The following is a 22625-nucleotide window of genomic DNA, read 5'->3' as shown; positions in this document are numbered from 1 at the left end:
AGCAGACAAATTAAAGAATAAAGGGCACAACATTGTTATCAAAAGGAAAGTACTTTCAAGGTGTACAATACAAAAGGGAAAGACATTTTGTATATTTCTTTATGAGAAGTTTTCTCAACTAGTTAATTAAACTATCCCTCGAAGGGATACGTTTTCTGTTCACAGGTTAATTACTTGTCTCTTTCAACACCTAGATAAATTATCACCCCTTTGGAGGAACTCAGTAGTAACAGTCAGACATAAGGCGGCAATACATTTCACACATTACTTTTAATAATTACGCCTATGGCAGACTATCTTAGTAAAAGCGATGCTAGCTGTACCTCACACGTGTTAAGACAGTTCCTTCACATCTGTAAAAACTTTCCCGCCTTCCCACAGGGAGGTGTTTGGGAGAGAGAAAAAAAATCTTTAAAATCATGCAAGTTTTCTGCATGTAAAAACATTTCCAGTTCCATAGTGGTTAAGTAGGCCAGCTTTAATTTTAATGTGGCAGCCTTCTGTAGAGTATAAAGTTATACTGCAGACCTACTTTCCCAGTGAGTGGTTCTGTACGCTGTAGCCCACAGGTCAGGCGCCCTTGGAGCAGGACTGCCTGTTCCCATCCACTCTGAGGAGAGCCATGGCACTAACCTGAGAGCTCCCAGGACAGGAACTGTCTGTGGGAGCAGTGCAGGCAGGTGAGCAGTGATTGTTGGGAATGGATCTTTTGTTCAACAAAACGGTCTCAACATGGTAAACCATAGCAAAAGCCACTGCATAAGAGACTCCATATTTGAGCTTGTGTGATTTAATTACCAACATTTAAACAATATGAAACCATGTTATAATACAAGTTCTGTATCAAGGGACTTTAGTGCTTGCAGTCCATATCAGAACCAGTTCTCCTAACCAAGTGATAACATCTTAGGAAATAAAAATGCAAATGGTAGGATAATTTAAAAACATGTTTATTGCAGCCTTTAACAATAGGAGCTGCTCTGATCACACTGAAAAACAACCTCTATGTACCAGTATGTTGTCAGGCTTGCACACCATCACCTGTATTCCCGGGATGGACAATTTCACCTTGATCACAAAACGCAACAGAATAGATCTGGGGATATGGGGGCGGCATTCATTCTAAATAGAATGATTAGACTGATCGACATTGGGAACATTTCTACTCACTATCTTGAATAGAAAATAAGAAAAAAAACATGCATGTGATAGAAATTACAAACATGACAATATTCCAGCGACATTAAAATGTACAGAGTAGATTTGTGTCCAGAGATTCTCCCTTTTCAAGTGCATCATCATAGTGGGGTCTGCCAAAGCCTGGCGATGACTGTGAAAGTTCAAAGCCTTTATGAGTAGTGACAGCACACGTCTCTCCCAGCATAGGCTCAGCCTCCCCAGAGGAGAGAAGACTCAGTCGTCGTGAATGTTGAAGAGCTTAGCCACTTCATTCAGATCGGCATGTTCCTCTCCATCTTTGATGATCTGCAAAGACAAGAATACAAAGCAGTCTATATTTAACTGCGTTCAACATCACTTAAGTGACATGGAGCGGGTTAAAGAGCAGAGAAAATATGTATCCTCTGACATTTGTGACAATTCTCACCTTCCTTGCAACGGGCATTCTGTTGAACACGTTCCACAGGATAATGCCCACCACCACTTTGTCTCGCAGATAGAAGATCACTCCTTTCCCGTAGTTGTCCTTCTGCTCGGGTACTGGAGGGGGTTCAGGGGTGGAGGAGGCTACAGGGCTACTGGCCGTCCCCTCAGTCTCACTCTCCGAACGGATTCCAGTTCCTATCGGGATAGGAAAGACGCTCAGTCTATGTCTTTGAAACAATTGTTGGGGGGGGGGGGGGGAGAGGTCCTTCTGAAAAAGACAGAGGTCCTTCTGTAGAATCAAATAGTTGTCAGCACATGCTTTGTAAACAACAGGTGTAGACTAACAGTGAAATGCTTACTTACAGGCCCTTCCCAACAATGCAGAGATGAAAAAATAAAAAATGATACCGTGAGGAATGATTGCACAATGAGCAACGATAACTTGGCTATATACACAGGGTAATAGTACCGAGTCAATGTGCAAGGTAAGAGGTAGATATGTACATATAGGTAGGTGTAAAGTGACTAGGCAACAGGATAGATAATAAACAGTAGCAACAACGTATGTTATGAGTCAAAAGAGTTCATGCAAAAAGGGTCAATGCAGATAGTCCGGGTAGCTATTTAACTAACTATTTAGCAGTCTTATGGCTTGGGGGTAGAAGCTCTTCAGGGTCCTGTTGGTTCCAGACTTGGTGCATCGGTACCACTTGCAGTGTAGTAGCAGAGAAAACAGTCTAGAACTTGGGTGGCTGGAATCTGACAATTATGTTGACTGTAAATCAGTATAATGTGGATGGTTATACCTGACTTCTCTGTGGCAGCTTTGGGGGTGTCCTTAGCAGTGGCTTTGGCAAATACTCCAACCGTTGGAAGGCTACTGTCTACTATCCCAATGGCCTCATAGCCTACATCAGGCCCCAGGTCACTCCTGTGGGACAAAATAGGAAATGAGATACAAGTTTAGAGGAGAGGGAGCCACTGACGACTAGTGACAAGGAAACTGAATGATATGACTCGTACCAGAACATGGACTGATGCCAGTAGGGCTTATTGGCTCCCGTCATGTTCTCTCCGGCCAGCCGGCCACTCACGACTGCATGGTCATGGTGCTCCACTCGCCTACGGCCCAGTCTGATGTCATAGAAGCATGCTGCATCACCTGCCTGTAAACAGAGGACACAAAGGATCACAACAGTGGCCTACATAGTCATGACACATCAGTAATAAATGACAACACTTTTTAGTTTATAGTTTCCTTGTGCTTGAGAATGAGAGTAAAGGATGCATATCTTATGAGATGTTCTCAATCTTTCAATGGGGGAGCTCTTCTTTACTGAGAATTGACCTTTCAGAAGAAAATGAAGTAGGAGCCGAAGACAACCACTTGAATTTGCACTTACCACCCATATATTGGACCTAGCCTGCAGTTCTGCGTTGACCCGAAAGCCCCCAAAGTCAGAGTCTACCTCCAGACCTGCTGACTTGGCCAGCTCTACACTGGGCTCCAGCCCAACAGCTGCAACAATATGGTCCGTCTTCACCACACGACCATCCTTCAGTTTGATCTCCACTTTACCATCTTTGAAGCTCACAGCTTTTACCAACGCTTCTGTGATGACCGCCACTCCCTCTGTAAAAGGTGAGAGATGAATTTCGGTATAAATAACTTACTTAAAAGAAGTATCAACCAGGCGAGTTTGGCAATGGCTGCCTCAGTCATATACTGCCATATACAGTCCATTAGTGAAACATACAAGTAATAGAGATTAAGAGGTTTCCCCTCCTTACCGCTCTTGACTTTGGCTGTTGTCCAGTTGCTTAGATACTCCGGCAGCACCTTTCCCATGTTGCCCTTCTCAGGGAACATCTGGATTACCTCCAGGTCAGAATCAGCAGCTGGGAGAAGGATGGACAGAGACACATTACAAAAGGGGCATTTCACTGTGGTGAATGTTGGTTCAGTAATAGTGTCAAATTAATTGGAAAAACACATGTTTGAACATTTGTGCCATAGACACATCCTATGTGTTTTAATCAAATCAACTATATGCACTGAGCTTGTCTGATACTTTAAGTGAACTGTTGATGAAATAATTAAGTCACACAAATTAATAGAGGGAGTTCGACCACAATTGATTTGAATGTGCCTGGCCTGGCACAGACTTGCTGTGTTAAAAAAAAATTAAAGACTGCGAGGGACTGTGTGACTAGCATCCGTTCTCTCTCTGTCCTCCCTGCTGCAGCGACCACCACAAAACATCAACTGTGTGCATTGTACTGTTGTTACCGAAATCTCTCATTTGTCTTTGACAAACATTCCCTATCGAATGCACGTGACCAATAGGGCCTGACCAATAGAATGTTATTAGCATATCAATAAATTGGTTATAAACTAACTCTGAACACCGTAACAACAAAATGGATGCAGAGGACGTGACAAATAAACTCGCAACGGGGGAATGTTTACTGGTTGCTCATGAGGTAAAGGGGAAGTCTGAAGAGTGGAAAACATTTTACTAGCTGTGGAAAATACTGGAGATCAAGAAAAATAAGGTATGGAGCAAGAGCTACGTGGATATTACGTGCGCAAAACAAGTGCTGTTAGATTACAATATCATTTTCCTGACCGTTTGGAACCACATAAACACAAATTGTAAGTGTACTTGAGAGTCTGTTGTAATTTTTGTTTTGCTTTTTGTAAAGCCTTTATTACAGAAAAGACTAAAAACAGTCACATTCATCTGTTAATGCAATTTCTGAAATGGAACGGTTTAGGCCTATTTATTGTTCATGCTAATTATTCAATGGTTGCTTTGTTATTTTATTTTAAAACAAAATGCTTGATTGCATTTCATATCATGAATGACTCCTATGCTGTGTGATGACATGAACAAATTAATGATTGATTCAGTAGCCTATATAAAAGTATTTAAAAGGTGTTTAATTGCCATATTGTAATTACTTCGCCAGCATGGCCTATTTATTGCCTTACCTCCCTTATTTGACCTTATTTGCACTCACTGTATATATACTTTTTCCCCTACTGTATTATTGACTATGTTTTGTTCATTCCATGTGTAACTCTATGTTGTTGTATGTGTCGAACTGCTATGCTTGATCTTGGCCAGGTCGCAGTTGCAAATGAGAACTTGTTCTCAACTAGCTTACCTGGTTAAATAAAGCTGAAATGAAAAAATTAAATAAAGCTATTAAGACTAAACAGGACGCGCTCTTAGGCCTATAGCTCGATGATGGAATACAAGGCTAGTAAACCTAGTAATAACATGTCTTATTGATCATCATAAAAGTAATAATAACAATAAGGAGATCGAGGAAAAAGGAGGGTTATCATAATAAACATAATTTGACCATTTGGAACAGCGTAAACACTAAATAAAAATAATACCATGGTCCAACAAAAAAAAGTATAAAGCCTTTATTACAGCATTAGCAAAGATTAAAAAATTGTTGCATGAGGCTTGGTGCTCACGGAATCAGTAGGCTATTAAACAAGCACCCAAACAGGATGTCTTATTTCTGTAGATACAGTGCATTCGGAAAGTATTCAGACCCCTTTACTTTTGACATTTTGTTACAGCCTTATTCTAAAATGTATTAAATAGTTTTATTTCTTCATCAATCTACACACCTCACAATGACAAAGCAAAATCAGGTTTACAGGTTTAATAACACTTGCACATTTACTTTAAAAAAATACAAAAACTGAAATATCACATTGCCTTACCTATTCAGACCACTCAGTACTTTGTTGAAGCACCTTTGGCCATGATTACAGCCTCGAGTCTTGTTTTTTAAATATATTTTTTTACCTTTATTTAACCAGGCAAGTCAGTTAAAGAACCAATTCTTATTTACAATGACCGCCTAGGAACAGTGGGTTAACTGCATTGTTCAGAACGACAGATTTTTACCTTGTCAGCTCAGGGATTCGATCTAGCAACCTTTCGGTTACTGGCCCAGTGCTCTAACCACTAGGAGTATCTGCCACCCCATAGAATACCGAAAGCTTGGCACACTCAAGCTCTCAGGTTGGATGGGGAGCTTGCTGCACAGCCATTTTCAGGTCTCTCCAGAGATGTTCGATCGGGTTCAAGTCCGGGCTCTTAGCTGGGCCACTCAAGGACATTCAGAGACTTGTCCCAAAGCCACTCCTTTGTTGTCTTGGCTGTGTGCTTAGGGTCATTGTCCTCGTGGAAGGTGAACCTTTGCCACAGTCTGAGGTCCTGAACACTCTGGAGTAGGTTTTCATCAAGGATGTCTGTACTCCGTTCATCTTTCCCTCGATCCTGACTAGTCTCCCAGTCCCTGCAAAACATCCCCACAGCACCATGCTGGACCGTAGGGATGGTGCCAGCTTTCCTCCAGACATAACGCTTCGCATTCAGGCCAAAGGTTCAATCTTAGTTTCATCAGACCTTTTACTGAGGAGTGGCTTCAGTCTGGCCACTACCATAAAGACATGACTAGTTGAGTGCTGCAGAGATGGTTGTCCTTCTGGAAGGGTCTCCAATCTCCACAGAGGAACTTCTTAGTCACCTCTCTGACCAAGGCCCTTCTCCCTCGATTGCTCAGTTTGGCCGGGTGGCCAGCTATAGGAAGAGTCTTGGTGGTTCCAAACTTCTTCCATTTAAGAATGGAGGAGGTCACTGTGTTCTTGCGGACCTTCAACACTGTAGACATTTGTTGTTACCTCCCCAGATCTGTGCTTCGACACAATCCCATCTCCGCGCTTTACGGACAATTTCTTCGACCTCATGACTTCGTTTTTGTTTTGACATTCATGGTCAACTGAGGGACAGGTGTGTGCCTGTCCAAATCATGTCCAATCAATTAAATGAATTGCTGGTGGACTCCAATCAAGTTGTAGAAACATTTCAAGGATGATCAATGGAAACAGGATGCACCTGAGCTCAATTTCGAGTCTTATAGCAAAGGGTCTGAATATGATATTTAATTATTATTATTTTTTTAGACATTTGCAACGTTTCTAAAAACCTGTTTTTGCTTTGTCATTATGAGGTATTGTAATGAGAAAAAAAATATTTAATCAATTTTAGAACAAGGCTGTAAAGTAACAATGTGGAAAAAGGGGTAGGAATATTTTCCAAATGCACTGTATATACACAAATGATTTATAAAACAAGGAACATTTAACAGTTAGGCAATTGATTATAAAACTAATTCAATTGTGTTTTCCTCTCTCCTCACTTTTCTTAAGACAATTAAGGCAAGGGCTGTTTTCTCATCTCCCAACTCTGATGCTGCATTGTTCTCAACATCAATATGCTGGTTAACTTTGTTATTATGCACATCGCAACATGGTCTAGGAAATGGCGCCAATTCAACAGCGCACTGTGTTTCAGAATTGCGGACAGCGACCACTATCCAACGCAGGAGAAAGCGCATTTGTTATAAAATAATATTTTATTTGTGTTGCACCAACGTTCTCACATAATATAACCACCATATACAATTTTAGTTTCACATGTATGAGACTGATGGATTGTGCCATCTCCACGGTCTCCCCAATGGATAAGTCCACTGTGACAGGTGCGAATCAGACAGGTGTCTTGTACACTATGAAATCTTGGTCGACCAATAGCCTATCAACCAAACAATCGACGAGTGGACAAAATGGGGTCAGCCCTACTTAACTTACATCTCCTGCCCAGGGCACAGGCCAGCTCACTCCCCAAGAAACCTCCTCCAATGATGGTGATGGATTTGGTGTCTCTGGAGACCTTATCCAAAGCTTTGAAATCTTCAACCTAGGGATGATATCAAGTATTCCCTGTCAATGATAGCAAGTAACTACAAGTATTCCCTGTCAAAAAAACATACTTGCTGGCACTTATCTTAAACCATCATTTATTTTGAATGATCAACATCACTATAGTTTTACGCAAAACAGGAAGTACATGACATAACTCAGGGCTCCATTGAAACAAACCTAACGCAATGGTAAATCAAAGTGCAGGGGGTAGCGCTATAGGTTCAGGGGTGTCAGAAATATTTTGACTAATTTCACCATCACAGTTATTGGTGCACTTGCTGGCGTTGGCGCGAAAGGGCTAGGTTTTGATGAATAAAACTATTTGTGGGTGTGGCGATACGTGGTTGCTTCAAGTTCTGTATTGCCTTGGAATCAACTCCAATGTTAGTCCGTTATAGTTTGTTAAATGGCTTACAGAACCGAAATTAAAATGTAGACCTATCTTTGATAAATAGGTTAACTTGAACCCATTTGCAGTCCACATTGTTCTAAGTAATTGCATGGCTTCAATAGCATTCACACTGATACAACGGCTAGGCCTACTGTAAATTAATTATTGATAAAGGCCTAAATAGAGAAGGAATCATTTGAAACAAGTTCTAAACAAAACAACCTGTTTTAAATAGGCTGTCACACTTACAGGCGCCATCATTTCTCCTTGTGGGCATATAATATTCAAATGACAGACTATGGAGAGTTTAACACTTATCCAAAGTTTTCACAGTAGCTGGACAAAGATTGAATATAAATAGCAAAGGATTATGTTGTTATACTGCTCCCAAATATGCCTGTTTTTTTAATGACCATAATCGGAACCACCTTACAGGTCAGATCTCCAGAAGTTGCATTGCAAGAGCGCTATGGACATGGTCAACATAAAACCAGGAAGGTAAATTATTCTAACAAGTTTGGTTGTAATAAAATTAAATGAAAAAGCAATATGTTGTTTTTTTAAACAATAAATGTAAAGATAACATAAAAATCAACAGGTTAAAAACACAGGCATTGCTGTTGAACCAGCCTTCATTATAGCAGGCCTAAGGGAGGGCTTGGGTTTTTAACGTATGAAACGGGAAAACAAGACATTTTTACAGGTTACAGATCACTTCTAACTACGCGGTTCACCGGTATTCACCAAGGTTCTCATCTCTTGTTTCATGATAGGCATAGACATGTAGCCTGCATCATGGAGGGGGTTTTACGCACGTCCAGAATGGGACCTACATGACTAAAATAATGTGGGCCTGCCTACAATGCATAGATAAAAAGGTAATGTCAGCTCAGTTTTACTCCTCTCAAACTTGATATTTTAAGAAAGCTTTGATGAAGATTTATTTCCAAGCTGTCTCAGAAGCCAAACCCTTTATCGACAGTCTTGACTACTTTGTATTTCTAAATACAAAGTATACAGAGGCACCAAAAGCACATTAGCCTACTCTTGTTCCATGTTCATATGGGCAGTGTGCTTCTTGGCTAGATAGGCTGCGTTTGAGGTCAAAATTCATGCCATAACCAACTGCGTTATTAATAAAAACCAACATTTGGTCAGTCTTAAATATCCCCATCAGTACTGCCTGAAATTAGCACTTAAGGACACCGCACATATTTTCACCCCACTGAGCTAATATAAGACAGGTAAATTGCCAAACCTGGCGTTAGGGCTGGAAAATGCCAGCACGACTATTTGCAATTTCGTCATGGAAAAACTAACGTGTGTTTGACACTAGCGCCACCTTAACTCCAGCCCGAAAATAGAGCCCCCAGGCTTGTGATGCATTAACACCAGATCGCATCAATCAAGCACAAAGGCTCTCCCTGGTGGCTCTCCTTACAGATGGAACATGTCTAAGTTATGACTTGGAAGTCCCTGAAGATTACTAAAATAATTGCCCCTTCCTAACATTGTAAAGGACCTAGCTTCAGCATGTTTTATTGTCATGTCAATGGTACCAAACACCAAATTAATGAATCATCGTCTTGTGGCTTCTGCCCACACCTTTTAAAACATTGATTCTTTAGGCAATGTGTTTACCTTTCTAAACAGTGTAGTCCTCTTTGTCACCTCTTCTCCAGCTCGCTCAATCACTTGCAGATTCCTTGGGATTCCACCTTAAGAAAAAAGCTCATATTAATTACTGTCCTAGCCTGTTGTGAATGTCGCACCCAAGTCAGCAGCTAAACAGGATGCGCTCAATAAATAGGATTTTCACCATGGTTTACCTGTGGCAATCAGGCACTTATCATAGGAGATCTCTGTGTCGTCACTCAGTGTCACTTTGTTGCCCCTCACGTCCATGTGCACCACCTGAAGAAGATTAGGGAAGGTTTGATAAAAATGTGATATTAGGACAACATGCTCATCACTCACAGATTTTTCTTCATGGAGGTTGGGTGCTGGATTCGCATTAGTAAAATACATTGAGTGAAATGGACAGCACTCTAAGGATACGGTTTAATAATTTATTCACCAATAAATCATTCACCAATAATTTAATTATTAAAGATTATCCTTGGAGTGCTGTCCATTGCAATCTCCAAGAAGGTTTGATAAATCCTTTTACTAAATCGGAATAAGTTTGGAAAAGATAGTATAACTAATGAAATGTAAGCAAATTCTTCAATTATATAGAATATAGCTCAAGACCAGAATACTATGCTATAAAAACAAACAAGCACCAACCTTTTTCCCAGTGAGCACAGCCACTCCACCATTCTCCACTTTCTCCAAATCCTGAGGACTAACATAGAATGAGGGAGGCTGGAAGTAGATGCTGAAAACCAGAAATAAACATGCATTAATACAAGAAAATTGCACATGTTGATTGTGTTCTGTTAACATGTGAGCACACACACACACACACCTCCTCTCCTTGCCATTCCACTGTTTGAAGCGCAGGGTGTCAACCACACTGGGGTCATCAGAGAACCACAGCTCCTTGGAGAGAGGAGGCCTCATGTATGGAAGGTCTGGTTCATCAGTGATAATCAATACCTGTGGACAGATATCAAAAGAAAATAGATTTTGGTTAAGGAGCTAAAATAGATTAGTTATGGTCTAAAGAAATCAACATGAGGTAGGACTGCATTACTCTGCAAAACTCATACCATAATGAGCCTACTATCATAACACAGCTTGCTAAGTTCTTGGTCACTCCATAGATCAACAACAGAGAGGCCCACTAACCCTGGCTCCTGGGTCCCTGGCCCTGATGGAGCGTGCTGCAGCGAAGGAGGCCGTGCCTCCGCCAATCAAGAGGTAGGGGGCGTGTGAGGGAAACTCTACAGGGGTAGATGCAGGGACCTCAGCAGGTGCAACAATTGCAGGTTCCGCAGCTGGGACAGCAAATAGGTAAAATCACTGCCTGGTCTGATACTGTGGACTCAGAGGTAGACCCCAAGCATGCTCCATCCTGCTGTACAATAGAAAACCTCAAGTCTAAAAACACCAGAACCATGTGTAGGAGATTATCATTTAGCCGTACAATGACCATTGCACAAGTAACCTTAAAAAGGAAAGGAGAGTCAAATGGAGTTAAGGGAAAACAAAAAAAGTAAAATTGTTATCCATCCATGTGAGAGCTTTATCACTTAGCATAAACAGGACCCAAACATAGACAACGAGTAACCTTAACTGGGAAGGAGAAAATGAAATCAACGTAACCATAAACAGAAAATGAATAAAGAAATAAAAAGGAGATGTGTTGGAAGTAACCATATCGTGTTTACAGAAAAACCCATAGTGCTGTGTTGTCTGTCTGCCCCCTCCCACTCCAGCAGAGGTTGGACTCAGGTCTTACCACTCTCTGTCTCTGTCGTAGTTTGCAGCTCCGCTGTTTCTGCAGGAAGGCTTCCTGCTACTGGTGTTGGTTCTGTTAGTATAACCGAAGCGTTAGGCAATTGGGAAAAAAATCTGAAAAATCTATTTTGATAATTGAAAAATATGGGATCATTTTCCCATGCACTGGTCTGAGTGCTTACCACTCTTCACAACGGGAGCAGGAGGCTCTTCTATAACCTCTACAGGGGACGGTTCCACTGAAGGTTCTGTTTAGCACAATGGTATTTTAAAAATGTAACGGCTTATTCATTATGCTAGTAGTGACTTCACAAAAAATAAATAAAGACTTCATCTTCATTGGCCAAAGCTCTTACCAATCAGAGCTGGTGCACTTGGCTGCTCCACTGCTTCTTCTGGGACAGATCTAGCTACAAGTGCTGCTTCTGTTGGCATGGGTCCTAAATTATTATTATTAACTCTATTTCAACTAAAATAAAAATGAACAATGATTTATTCCACGAAGTCAGATCTTACCACTCTTAACTACTGGATCAGCATCAGGCGTCCCTACTGATTCTTCAGGAGCTGGTTCTACCACCGATTCACGTGCTGTTGAGGGTAATCCATAGTCCATGAGTATAGGGTGAACTCCACATCAAAAACCTATGGGAGTGGAAGGCCTGCTTTCTTCATCCATGCAACCATGCCTTACCAATCTCAGCCTCTGGTGTGGTGGGAGGATCCTCTTGTTCCACTGCAGCAACTTCAGGGGACACTTCTGTGTATTTGACCAACATTCTTTAAAAAAAGTTCTGGGGGTCTATGATACTTACAGGCCAAGCATTGATTTGACTAAAATGGGGAGTTTTCTTCTAGCAACTTTAAGCCATCACCCTCACCTTCGACAATAGGGGTTACTTCCGGAGTTTCCACAGGAGCATCTTCCGTAACAGGTGCAATCTCTGTTAGTAGGCATGACCGTAAAGGTTAAGGGGAGTGGTACAAAAACAGAACGCTTGAAAATGTGCTGCACTGGTTTTAGCTCTTCTCCATTTGATATGACGTAGACAGCTTAACGGACTTCATAGAGGAGTTAACTGTAAAGGTGGGATCTGCCTCCCTCAATTAACACAACCAGAACATTAAGGCAAAACATAATGCAATAACACACTAAATTAATTTTCAACAATATGTAATAAAAAAAAAACGGAACATTCCCATAACATCTAGTAGTTATAACGGGAAAAGAAGCAGAGATTGGAAAGGCTGTGGTGTTAGTCAAGATGGTAAACAATTCAAATCAAACTTATTAAAGTTTGATTGATACAGAAAATGTGAGACAGGAGGAGATCCATTCATAATCATGGACCTGTGGGCTAGGTATTGTCAACCAACAGATAGATAGCCGACAAACTCCAATGACAATGCCCCCACCAACATGTTCCATCCAATTACCACATCCTAGCTATACGTTTGAAATAGTACACATTACATTCAAGGACATGGTATGGTGGGGCATGTGAGTGGAGTTCCAGAACACATGTGGTGTCACAAAACAAGATTGGATGAGTACACATTGCACCCAGACAGTTGATCCAAGTTTGAGAAGACAAAAAAAAAATGCAGAAAAGGAACAAAGTAGACAACAGGGAAATGTGCTGACGGGAGGTGAGCCACTTGAAGAGGGCGTTAAAACAGAGGAATAGTCACATGCCACAGATAGAAGAGGAGGTTTGACCAGAAACCGGCCCCATGCAACACTCAGGACAGGCAACTAGATAAGCTAGTTCTCAGTCTCTGAACTTAAGCATCTCTATACACATAATGGGGTGTGAATGCGTTTGGAAGTTCCAGACGTGACGGAGGAATATACGTATATAAATAGCTATATATTCTATAGAACTTGTAGATAGTTCCGTTGTTTCACAGGGGGCGGGTTCCTCTGGAGGTGGGGAGCTCTCCTCCATAGCTGAAAGTGACACCTCGCTCTCAGCCGCTATAGGCTCAGAGCTCTCCTCGCTCTCAGCCGCTATAGATTCAGAGACCGAACCCTGCACAGAAGTCTCTTCATGGTGAGAGATCGCATGCAAACTCAACACATATATGTATAGCTAAAGGCCTTCTACCCTGCTGCAACAGTTAAGGGCCATATAATTGACCAAACTTAAAGGATCAAGCTCAGCAAAGCTAAAGGCAGCCTGGTAAGTGCAAGATGATAGACAATGACGAGGTTGAACAAACGGAAAGCAGAAGCATGGTAGGTTGGTAGACAAAACTATAGTTTTCATGTGTTAGCTTTACTTTGAACACACAATTTACAAACTATTAATAACAGCCGAATTAGTGTCGCAAACAGAAGTGACATTGGTGTGATGCCAGGGGTAACTGCTTTATAGAGTATTCATGTTTTCAGTGAAATCTTGCTCTGCCCACCAAACTTTAAAATCTGAAAAGTCACAAATAAAAACCGAACCATCCATGTAAATTAAAACAATATCCAACATAAGCATCCATGCCCCCTAGTGGTGCTTTTCTAGAGTTTGACAATAAACATCTAAATATGAAATATACAGTACATTCGGAAAATATTCAGTCCCCTTGACATTTTACACATTTTGTTACGTTACAGCCTTATTCTAAAATTGAATAAATACAATATGTTCTAATCGATCTACACACAATACCCATAAAGACAAAGCGATAACAGGTTTTTAGAAATGTTAGCTCATGTATTCAAAATAAAAAAACAGAAATTCCTTATTTGCGTAAGTATGCAGACGCTTTGCTATGAGACTCTAAATTGAGCTCAGGTGTATCCAGTTGCCATTGATCCTCGAATCAAATGTCATGCGCCAAATACAACAGGTGAAATGCTTACTTACAAGCCCTTAACCAACAGTGAAGTTCAAGAAATAGTTAAGAAAATATTGAATAAATCAAATAAAAAGTAACAGTAGAACTACATAACAATAACAAGGCTATATACAGGGAGCCCGGTATAGAGTAAATGTGCAGGGGCACAGGTTAATCGAGATAATTTGTAAATGTAGGTGGGGGTAAAGTGACTATGCATAGATGGTAAACAGCGAGTAACAGCAGTGTAAAAAACAAAGGGGGGGGGTGGCCATTTGATTAGCTGTTCAGCAGACTTATAGCTTGGGGATAGAAGCTGTTTAAGGGGCCTTTTGGACCAACACCTGGCACTCCGGTACCGCTTGCCGTGCGGTAGCAGAGAGAAGTCTATGACTTGGGTGACTGGAGTCTGACAATTTTTGGGGCCTTCCTGACACCACCTGGTATATAGGTCCTAGATGGCAGGAAGCTTGACCCGTGTTGTACTGGGCCGTTCGCACTACCCTCTGTAGCGCCTTACGGTCAAGATACCGAGCAGTTGCCATACCAGGCGGTGATGCAACCGGTCAGGATGCTCGCGATGGTGCAGCTGTACAACTTTTTTGGATCCATTTTAGAATAAGGCTGTATGGTATCAAAATTTGGAAAAAGTGAAGGGGTCTGAATACTTTCCGAATGCACTGTATAACTAGGCTTACATGTTTTTCCTCTTAAGAAAAGTCCACAAATAATCCTTTATTCCAGGTTTTGAACAAGGGTTTATAAAATTTCTCGTAAAAAAAGGCTCAATGCCTAGCTAGAACGCACCGGGTCAAATTGAAGAATAATTTTGCTTTAATCTGAACTATGCAACATAATTGAGCCTTTTATGATTCTCACCTGACCACTAATGTTATACCATCATGCACATTGTTACATAAAACAGAGAGACTACATGTTAATGTATGACATAAGGCTGGGGACAGGATTGTTATCGGCAAGCAACTCAAAATTCTCACCTTGTGGAGTTTCAGCAGCTTGTTCGCCTGAAAGACAAGATGTACACCACACGAGTAATTTTGTTTAAATGTAAAGACCAAAAAATGCAGATGTGACTTTAGACTGCCAATGTGTGTTATGAATCGAACCTTCTCACCTGGGGCCTCTGTGATTGGTTGTTCTGGCACTACCTTATTTGGTCTGGAAGCAATTTCATTAATTCGTTCCTGATATCGCTCTTTGTCTCCTTTGATGGTGCGGTAAGCCTGTGAAGATACAAAACATTACATCTTTAAACCTCTTTTCAGAGATTTTTCTGCCATTGAAATCCTTGGGCAGGACGTCTAAACGTTTTTTTTTTTTTTCAAGATACCCATGTCCAAACAGTGTAAAAATACATTTGCTTTCGGGATGGAAAAACACGCATTATTTGTTCTTTAAATATAATCATTGAGAACTAACAAATCACCAAAATAAAAGCTAGACAGTCAGGGAGAAGTGAAAATTACAAAAACCATACATTTAGCAGTATTGATTTTGTTATTATGTTTGAGCAAAATAACAGCATTAGCCATAGCAAAATGTATAGAATTGCAGGAAACTAGCAAAAACATTTTTTAAATTAAATCTTTTGTTTTTTTAATCTACGTCACCAAAATGGGGGCATCTAAAATGTTCTCTAAAATTCAGCCATGATGACAGGCCCGACTACCTAGGCCCCTTTATGACCCTCCAACTCAGTTGAATCTTAAATGACTACATTTGCCAAGTTCAAAACCAGAAGGTCCAACACACAGTATTTAAAGGCCTCGGTCAAAAGACATGTAATGAATGGGTGAATGAGGCAAGAGGGCAATGACAACAACAACTGTTCAATTCCATTGAATAAAGTCCATACATAATCATTAATAGGGTGACCCAAGTTCTGGCCAAAACTCAGAAGACATCAAATGCAGACCAGACTTGTAATAGCACCTTACAGTTTGAAGCCCTGATGACATTTTGACTGAACTAAAACGGTCATCAGCTACAAAGGTCAACGACCTATGGTGTCCAATATATTTGCCCTACTTGTTTTTTTAAAGCTAGCCTATAGCACTAAGCAGGTGCACGTGACAGTACACTTTCACAACAAAGCATGATTCACAGTACTACAATCAAAATCCTTTGCATTCACATTGTGATTAGACAAAAGAATAATGCACTGAAACTAGTGTGCATTACTGAAAGAAATGGGCAGGACACTTATTACTTACATAAAATCCTCCCCCTACACAGGTTGCTCCCACTAGGAGGTAGTACAAGTTGTTGTCCCCTCCACTCCCTGGAGTTCCTGAGGACATGTGGGCCTGTGGAACCAGTGGCAGTCTTCTCTCATTGTTAAACACTGAAATGAATCAAGGTGTGTGTAAGCTGGGCTGGAGCAAAAGCCTGAACATATAGTAGCTGTCCAGGACTAGAGTTGAGGACTCCTGCTGTAGTGTTTTCCATTAGGCTAACTCAAATAGTACATTACTTTTCAGTGGATTAATGGTTATAAAGTAAACAGAAATAGCCTGCATGTGACAAGTTATGACACTAGTCAATCATTCCGGTGATTTCATAAAGGTAGTTTAACATATCAGTTGAATCTGTTCTTTGTCTCACCATCTCAATAAGACCTTATCTGCAAAGAAAACCCTGACTGGCTGATAATGATGCATGGCTCAATCATACTAATACTTCCTAAAATACATATACACCTGATGGATGATCCAGTTTGACATTATAAACAGTCTGAAATAAACGTTGTGTGTATATGCACCCGAAACCGTGTTACAAGCCAAGCCTCCCCCAAGTTATATAATTTCTGCAAACATTTGAATATTGCCCAAAATGTGAGAAACAAATGACTGAAGTTTCAAGTTCAGTAAGCCAGCTGAGATGTGAACTTTTTTCCTACAGAAAATATGTCACGATGGTCCAATGAAGTTGAGATGACGGTGCCCACCACGTAGCCACGGTGGACATGCTTTCTAGCAACGACCTTGGCGGAATACATGGCCATGGGGAGGTTGCGCCACAACAGTTATGATAAGACAGGGCCACGTCGGTTTAAATGCGAGAATATTTCATCCTAGTTAGCAGACATACCTGTGTGTTTCTTTACCCACCATGCGAAATGGTGCTAACTGATCTAACGTTAGTAACTAGCTAGCCAACGTTAAATGTATGTCTAGTTAGCTAGCTAGCTACCTATGACACTTAATTAACGTTAGCTAGCTAACTAGCCGCATCTGTAGTTAGTGCATTTTATTGCACATTAACGTTACTGACTAGCTACCCTAGCAAAGTTATCAGACTGAAGTAGTTCATGTTTGACTTGGGGTGTAAGTGTACAGTGAAACCGGCTAACAACTGCACAGTTTCAAAGTTGCACATGCTATCCAGGGCTCACCAAGCTGCTAATGTTACTTACATACTCCCCTTGCATTTTGCCGGCACAAAGTTGAAGAGGATCTGGCGAGTGGGGCTAACTTCTTCCACAGGTTTTTACACGTCCACATTTCGAGTTCACGACAGAGAAACCGCTAGCTACAAGCTAGATCTGTACAACAATGTCGTTGGCTCGCTTTTGCCAGAGACTCAAACAGCTAGCACCTCTGAAGTATAATTAGAACGGCTAGTACTAGCTACAAGGCCAGACAGATTTTTTTTTTAGGTCATCTGATTCAAAAGCGTTTTTTGTCATCACGCAATGCCCGCCCATCTCACCATTTCATTGGTGGTTTACTTTACGTGTGCATGTTCTTTCGATGCACATTGGCTCACACTCATGTGTTCGAGCATATCAACAATTTCTCTGGTTTCAATTTTACGCAGTTGGTGTGCGCAAGACTGAGAAAGTAGGCTTGCTCTAATAAATAGATTGTACAAAATAATAATTACAGCAAATATGGTTTGAAACTATGAGATCTGGTGCTAAAACCCCCAGTGTATTCTAAAACCAGAGCTGGAGAAGCATAACTGTCACTGAAAAATCAGTTGGTGCCATTTATTTATTACATTGTTTGGAACAATATTCAAGAAAAATATTGTCATGGCGGGAATTTAAACTGAATGTGTATATTAATTCGCGCATAATAATAATATTATGACTTTACTATTTACCACCATTGTTCTTCTAGCTGTTCCTGCAGACCGTTCTCTCTTGACTGTAGACCCTGCCACATGCCTCTTGTGTCTGAGCCGTTGAATTGAGATTCTACTTTGTCTCTGTACTGACGCTTAGCTTGTTTAATAGCCAAGCGTCAGTACAGAGACAAAGTAGAATCTCAATTCAACGGCTCAGACACAAGAGGCATGTGGCAGGGTCTACAGTCAATCACGGACTACAAGAAGAAACCCAGCCCAGTCACGGACCAGGATGTCTTGCTCCCAGGCAGACTAAATAACTTTTTTGCCCGCTTTGAGGACAATACAGTGCCACTGACACGGCCTGCAACGAAAACATGCGGTCCCTCCTTCACTGCAGCCGAGGTGAGTAAGACATTTAAACGTGTTAACCCTCGCAAGGCTGCAGGCCCAGACGGCATCTCCAGCCGCGCCCTCAGAGCATGCGCAGACCAGCTGGCCAGTGTGTTTACGGACATATTCAATCAATCCCTATACCAGTCTGCTGTTCCCACATGCTTCAAGAGGGCCACCATTGTTCCTGTTCCCAAGAAAGCTAAGGTAACTGAGCTAAACGACTACCGCCCCGTAGCACTCACTTCCGTCATCATGAAGTGCTTTGAGAGACTAGTCAAGGACCATATCACCTCCACCCTACCTGACACCCTAGACCCACTCCAATTTGCTTACCGCCCAAATAGGTCCACAGACGATGCAATCTCAACCACACTGCACACTGCCCTAACCCACCTGGACAAGAGGAATACCTACGTGAGAATGCTGTTCATCGACTACAGCTCGGCATTCAACACCATAGTACCCTCCAAGCTCGTCATCAAGCTCGAGACCCTGGGTCTCGACCCCGCCTGTGCAACTGGGTACTGGACTTCCTGACGGGCCGCCCCCAGGTGGTGAGGGTAGGCAACAACATCTCCTCCCGCTGATCCTCAACACGGGGCCCCACAAGGGTGCGTTCTGAGCCCTCTCCTATACTCCCTGTTCACCCACGACTGCGTGGCCACGCACGCCTCCAACTCAATCATCAAGTTTGCGGACGACACAACAGTGGTAGGCTTGATTACCAACAACGACGAGACGGCCTACAGGGAGGAGGTGAGGGCCCTCGGAGTGTGGTGTCAGGAAAATAACCTCACACTCAACGTCAACAAAACTAAGGAGATGATTGTGGACTTCAGGAAACAGCAGAGGGAACACCCCCCTATCCACATCGATGGAACAGTAGTGGAGAGGGTAGCAAGTTTTAAGTTCCTCGGCATACACATCACAGACAAACTGAATTGGTCCACTCACACTGACAGCGTCGTGAAGAAGGTGCAGCAGCGACTCTTCAACCACAGGAGGCTGAAGAAATTCGGCTTGTCACCAAAAGCACTCACAAACTTCTACAGATGCACAATCGAGAGCATCCTGGCGGGCTGTATCACCGCCTGGTACGGCAACTGCTCCGCCCTCAACCGTAAGGCTCTCCAGAGGGTAGTGAGGTCTGCACAACGCATCACCGGGGGCAAACTACCTGCCCTCCAGGACACCTACACCACCCGATGTTACAGGAAAGCCATAAAGATCATCAAGGACATCAACCACCCGAACCACTGCCTGTTCACCCCGCTATCATCCAGAAGGCGAGGTCAGTACAGGTGCATCAAAGCTGGGACCGAGAGACTGAAAAACAGCTTCTATCTCAAGGCCATCAGACTGTTAAACAGCCACCACTAACATTGAGTGGCTGCTGCCAACACACTGTCATTGACACTGACCCAACTCCAGCCACTTTAATAATGGGAATTGATGGAAAATGATGTAAATATATCACTAGCCACTTTAAACAATGCTACCTTATATAATGTTACTTACCCTACATTATTCATCTCATATGCATACGTATATACTGTACTCTACATCATCGACTGCATCCTTATGTAATACATGTATCACTAGCCACTTTAACTATGCCACTTTGTTTACTTTGTCTACATACTCATCTCATATGTATATACTGTACTCGATACCATCTACTGTATGCTGCTCTGTACCATCACTCATTCATATATCCTTATGTACATATTCTTTATCCCCTTACACTGTGTATAAGACAGTAGTTTTGGAATTGTTAGTTAGATTACTTGTTGGTTATCACTGCATTGTCGGAACTAGAAGCACAAGCATTTCGCTACACTCGCATTAACATCTGCTAACCATGTGTATGTGACAAATAAAATTGGATTTGATTTGAGTTTACAAGTAAATTATCATTCCTGACATTTCTGAGTACATTCCGGTTCGACCTAGCTAACGAACTTCCCAGTTAGCTCTGTAGCTGGCAAGATAGATAGCAAGAGGGAAAAAATGGCAGAATACACTCTAGCCTATATACTTAATTAACTTATTTTTTTCTGTCTGTTGTCACTTTACGAGATGTGTACCTGGGCAACATATTTTCTTATCATCATGATGCTTCTCAATCTGTCAACACTGTGGACACTGACTTTGAACGCCATCAGCCTGATCAGATCAGGCACATTTGCCAAATGTGGAGCATCCTAGTGAGGTTCTGGATCTGAACTTTTTGGTAGCTAATAGCAATTTATTTTCACCAGTTTGAATTAATATAGTGTAAGGACCCTGGGTTTATAAGCGCGGAAATTGACGAGCAGGCACAGTCGATATCGCGCCGGACCTCGCGCTAGAAGGTCGAGGGTTCGAGACCTGCTCCCCTGCTGTTTCATTACACTGGTGTCACAAGTGATCGGACCTGGCATCCACGACAGTGCGTGTGCTTGGCTGGTGAGCGCGTTCCTGTAAGACGCAAGCTAGCTGGAGTCGCATGCTAGCGCGAGGACGCGCTCTTTGTAACGACCCTGGTTTTATAAACGCGATTTATACTATACCGAACGAGTATGCTTTTGCAGCACAGTCGATAGCGCCCTGCCCCGGACCTCGGGCTCGAAGGTTCGAGACCTGCTCCTTGCTGTTTCATTACAATAATGTGTAAAAACATCACTTCACCTTGCAGGATAGTGTACAGATGAGTTCCACAGTGTTTCCTGGGGATACAACGAGATGTTTAAAGAGCCGTCTCAATCTATTAGCCAGTCTTACTCTGGCATAAGAATAGTGGGGGAGAACTATCCAATGACACCCATTTATCAGTAAATTGTATCTCTGAAGAATTTACCTTTCCATTATTCTTCATCTAGCTGGCTAATCTGTGTCCCATCTGCATTGTGGATTTTTATTTGGATTTCATGTAATGGACATTGAAAATTGTCCAAATTGGTGAAGTGAAATGAAAAATAACTTGTTAAAAATAATTACAAGAAACAGAAAAGTGGTGCGCACATATGTATTCACCCCCTTTGCTATGAAGCCCCTAAATAAGATATAGTGTAACCAATTATCTTCAGTAGTCACATTATTAGTTCAATAAAGTCCACCTGTGTGCAATCTAAGTGTCACATGATCTCAGTAAAACTACACCTGTTCTGAAAGGCCTCACAGTATGTAACACCACTAAGCAAGGGGCACCAGGAAGACCAAGGAGCTCTCCAAACAGGTCAGGGACAGAGTTGTGGAGAAGTACGGATCAGGGTTGAGTTATCAAAAATATCCCATGGAGCACCATTAAATCCATTTTTAAAAATGGAAAGAATATGGCACCAGAACAAACCTGCCAAGGAGGGCATTAATCAGAGGCAACAGAGACTAAAGATAACCAAGAAGGAGCTGCAAAGCTCCACAGTGGAGATTGGAGTACCTGTCCATAGGACCACTTTAAGTCGTACACTCCACAGAGCTGGGCTTTATGGAAGAGTGGCCAGAAAAATGCAATTTCTTAAAGAAAAAAATAAGCAAACACATTTGGTGTTCACCAAAAGGCACGTGGGAGACTAAAATAGAGCTTTTTGGCCATCAAGGAAAATGCTATGTCTGGCGCAAACCCAACACCTCTCATCACCATCCCCACAGTGAAGCATGGTGGTGGCAGCATCATGTTGTGGGGATGTTTTTCATCGGCAGGGACTTGGAAATTGGTCAGAATGATGGATGGTGCTAAATACAGGGAAATTCTTGAGGGAAACCTGTTTGTCATCCAGAGATTTGAGACTAAGGTTCACCTTCCAGCAGGACAATGACCCTAAACATACTGATAAAGCAACACCTTTGAGTGGTTTAAGGGGAAACATTTAAATGTCTTGGAATGGCCTAGTCAAAGCCCACACCTCAATCCAATTGAGAATCTGTGGTATGACTTAAAGATTGCTGTACACCAGCAGAACCTATACAACTTGAAGGAGCTGGAAGTTTTGCCTTGAAGAATGGGCAAAAATCCCAGTGGCTAGAGATGTGCCAAGCTTTAAGAGACAAACCCCAAGTGACTTGCAGCTGTAATTGCTGCAAAGGTGTCTCTACAAAGTATTGACTAATAGTTACGCACGCTCA

At 41.9% G+C, this 22625-nt stretch overlaps 1 protein-coding gene across 5 annotated transcripts; it reads right to left on the bottom strand.

The window, feature by feature from the left end:
- Positions 1-934: 934 nt before the first annotated feature.
- On the bottom strand, positions 935-17707 carry aifm1 (apoptosis inducing factor mitochondrion associated 1). Of its 5 annotated transcripts, none has more exons than XM_029628103.2 (22): positions 17470-17707; positions 16268-16398; positions 15169-15277; positions 15032-15058; positions 12080-12142; positions 11893-11958; positions 11715-11789; positions 11555-11638; positions 11381-11446; positions 11200-11271; positions 10587-10735; positions 10264-10394; positions 10083-10173; positions 9623-9707; positions 9435-9511; positions 7289-7397; positions 3397-3504; positions 3009-3238; positions 2629-2771; positions 2412-2536; positions 1607-1800; positions 935-1485 (listed from the first exon to the last, which is right to left on the bottom strand). In XM_029628103.2, exons 1-22 carry the CDS (start codon positions 17555-17557, stop codon positions 1414-1416), a joined length of 2295 nt encoding a protein of 764 aa, XP_029483963.1. In that variant the 5' UTR covers positions 17558-17707; the 3' UTR covers positions 935-1413. The 5 variants fall into 5 exon arrangements, with proteins under 5 accessions (XP_029483963.1, XP_029483964.1, XP_029483965.1 ...); XM_029628104.2 differs by having other exon boundaries at positions 11555-11623; XM_029628105.2 differs by lacking the exons at positions 11381-11446; positions 11555-11638 and having other exon boundaries at positions 17470-17706.
- Between the last annotated feature and the right edge of the window lie 4918 nt (positions 17708-22625).

Source organism: Oncorhynchus nerka, linkage group LG22 (assembly GCF_034236695.1).
Source record: "Oncorhynchus nerka isolate Pitt River linkage group LG22, Oner_Uvic_2.0, whole genome shotgun sequence".
Classification (NCBI taxonomy): Eukaryota; Metazoa; Chordata; class Actinopteri; order Salmoniformes; family Salmonidae; genus Oncorhynchus; species Oncorhynchus nerka.
This window is presented reverse-complemented; position numbering and strand designations above follow the sequence as displayed.